Below are 3,198 nucleotides of genomic sequence, written 5' to 3'. Positions count from 1 at the left end.
AAAAGATTTATGTAACAAAATTGGTAAATTATTGTTTACCACAATAGTGGCAGCCCATGGATAATCATTTGTACCTTTTAAAATGGTACAATTAGTAGCAAGACAACTAGGAGAATCAATACGACAATAAGGTTCCTGTGTTAATATGATATCAAAGTCTGAAAATTTAATGTTAAGGAGAGAGGAAGCCGCCATGCTCCTTCTAAGGTTTATTTGTAGTATGCGTATCATTTTGTTTATTAAGGGTTCCATAATCAGTATTATTTATTAACTTCTCTTTCACTCTGTTGTACACAGGACAGGAACCACTTCTTGCATTATGGGCACAATTTAGGGCCCTTTCATATTTACAATTGCAGCATATAGGGGTGTTATTTCGTTTGGGGCATTTATTATATGAATGGTCTTCAGTACAGTGACTGCAGATTTGTTTAGGCAAATCACAATTTCTAGTCGAGTGACCAAATCTACAGCATCTTAAGCATTGTAGTACAGGGCAAAAATCGGAGACTCTGCATCTCGACCAATCAATGTTTAATTTTCCCTCTTTCAAAATTTGTCGCCTTAATTCAGGGGAGGTCTCTACTACCCAGTTTATATATCTTCCTCCTTTCTTGCCTACATTAAATTTAATTTTAAAGAATTCGTGGATATTTTCAGTTGTGTACTTATGTTTTAAAAACTCATTGTGCTCCAGAATTAATGTTGGTATGTCTTCTCTATCCACTGTACTAGGCACTGAATGTATCATTACATGTGGTCTCCTTTTTTTAGGGCGTCTAGTAATTAAATTGGGGATCTTTGTATTGATGCAATTTTCCAAGGTTTGGGCATCTTCCACACGATCTAATTCAATGGCCAATCCCCCTCTCCCTATGTTTCGGACTCGTTCAATGCCAATATTGATTTCAGATGGCCTGATATTGTCCTGCAACATCTTTCGTACTTTGTCACTATTATTTAATTCGTCCGTTTTTCCATATACCAGTATTACATCTTTAGGTTTTATTTTGTTCATTGCAGCATATGTTTTCGTAGGTGGCCTCTGAAGAATAGCACTATATGTCATTTGTTTCTCCTTCATATTGTCTTGAAATTCTAATTTTGTGATTTTTTCTAGAACTTTCTTTTGTATTTCTATGTTCTCATTAATAGATACCTTATTCAAAATTAAGTCTACTTTTTCGATAAGAGCTTCTAACTCATGTTTGTATGGTTTATCCGTAAAAATATCAATCACACGCTCAACACAGTTTATAATAAACTGCGAGTGTTTTGGTGTACTGAATTTTCCACTGTTATTTTCATTAATATATAGTTTAAGTTCGCTAACCACCTCTAAAGCAGATGCTCTCTTCTCTTCCATAGTGGTGTTAGGCCTACTTATAATGTCCATCTCATTTATATTGTTTATATTATCCATTTAGATACGAACAACGTTATATTAGTAATAAAATAAAATTATGTATAAATAACTATAATTAAATTCTTAAAAAAAATAAATAAATAAAGCGCTTCTCCGCTATGATGCAAAGATAAAGGTGGCCGTTTCTATAGCAACGAAATGGAATAGCTAATCTATATAACAGAAAATTTGATCGAACGTACTTAAATTTGGCTGAGGATATCTGCACCAAATTTTGTGGACATATAACATTTAATGTCCTCTCACGAACACCCGAATAATTTCCTTCTAAACCAAGCAGGAAGCCCAGTATCCTCTTTCGAAGTTTACCGGAAATAAGCAATATCTCTGTTACCGGAGGTCAGAGTAAGCCGAAAGTTAAGAGATGAACTTACAGTACGATGGAGACCTAGCTCCTTTCAGGCATTCCGGATAAATCGCACACTTTTCCGGTTAATCGACAAAAAGTTGTAATTGTTCTGTTGGGCGTATCTTTCCGAAAAATCACTCAATATCCACAAGAATGATATCGTTGGAATCCTTGTAACTTCCGGAACAATAAAATATATAACACTCATATCCCAAGTAAGAGAATCACTCAGAATCGCAGTTCTAAAACAAAGCTAAACTTGTAGCATCCATCCATGCCAATTCGAAATCCCAATCTCCCATTATGAAATACAATCAATCAATCAATCATTGTTTATTATGGTATAATTTTATACATGTTCTGGTACCGCAGTGAGCATCACCAGAAAATGAGGAAACAACAAATCAATAGTGTTACAGATTGTATTAAGCTACAAAAATATTTATATATGAGAAAACATAAATCAGAAAACTAATAATTGTTTGTATGATCACAGTAATAAAATGTGAATATATTGTAGTATAGGATTATATACATTAAACAAATGGTAATTATATAGTGGTAACAAAAGAAAATAATAAATAATAAGTAAAAGAAAATAATAGAATAAAATAAAAAGTTGGACAGTATGTAGCAGCTTGAGTTCCGAAGCACTGAAGATGCAGAAAGTCACAGCGGCATAGTCTTCACACAAAAGCTTGCCAAAAGTCGATGAGGAGTCCAGGTGTATTCTAGGTTCAGTTCTATGATCAGATCTAAGTTTATATTGATATTTTAGAGACACAAAGGACCATCATGCACCTTTAGTACACGGTAGTGAGCTGTTTAATTAATAAACACAGTTAACAGATAAGTGTAACTCCATCACTCTTCCATCTAGTTTCCATTATGAAATACAGTCGACCCCCCTATAATACTGTTGATAATTCCGTTTTATATGAAATCCATGTTGTACGAGTCACTTAGATTTTACAAATACGTGTGCCGGGCTGTGAACGGCTNCAAGATATTATTATTATTTATTGTGAAATTTTGCCGCCCCTAAAAGTGCCTCCTGGGGCGGGCCGCCCCCACCGTCTATACCGCAGTTCTGTACCGCGATTTTATTATATAATATAAATACAATATAAAACAAATATTGAATTTTTTTAATAAACATATTTTCACAAAATTGTGGAAATAAAATTGTAAAAATAATAATAAAAAGCAGAAATTAACACTTTCAGCAAGAGCCGCATGTAACTCAAAAAGAGCCGCATTTGCCCATGTCTGAACTCTGTCATACACTTAAGCTGGCATTTTGGGTGCTTACAAAGCATGTGCGGAAGTCCAGTACAAGCATAAAGAAATGCAGGTTACGTAATCTTTTCTCGACATTTCTCGATTTTTAAGCAATTTAACGTGATAATTGAGTCTATATTCG

The 3,198-nt window shown here is 34.1% G+C and overlaps 1 protein-coding gene across 1 annotated transcript; it reads right to left on the bottom strand.

Annotated features, from left to right (window-relative positions):
* Positions 1-202: 202 nt before the first annotated feature.
* Positions 203-1,366, bottom strand: LOC111614052. The gene has a single exon (XM_023355430.1). The coding sequence runs from the start codon at positions 1,364-1,366 to the stop codon at positions 203-205; it is 1,164 nt and encodes a 387-aa protein (XP_023211198.1).
* Between the last annotated feature and the right edge of the window lie 1,832 nt (positions 1,367-3,198).

The sequence above is a fragment of the Centruroides sculpturatus genome, unplaced genomic scaffold (assembly GCF_000671375.1).
Source record: "Centruroides sculpturatus isolate CEXI.00-Female unplaced genomic scaffold, Cexi_2.0 scaffold1863, whole genome shotgun sequence".
NCBI lineage: Eukaryota > Metazoa > Arthropoda > Arachnida > Scorpiones > Buthidae > Centruroides > Centruroides sculpturatus.
This window is presented reverse-complemented; position numbering and strand designations above follow the sequence as displayed.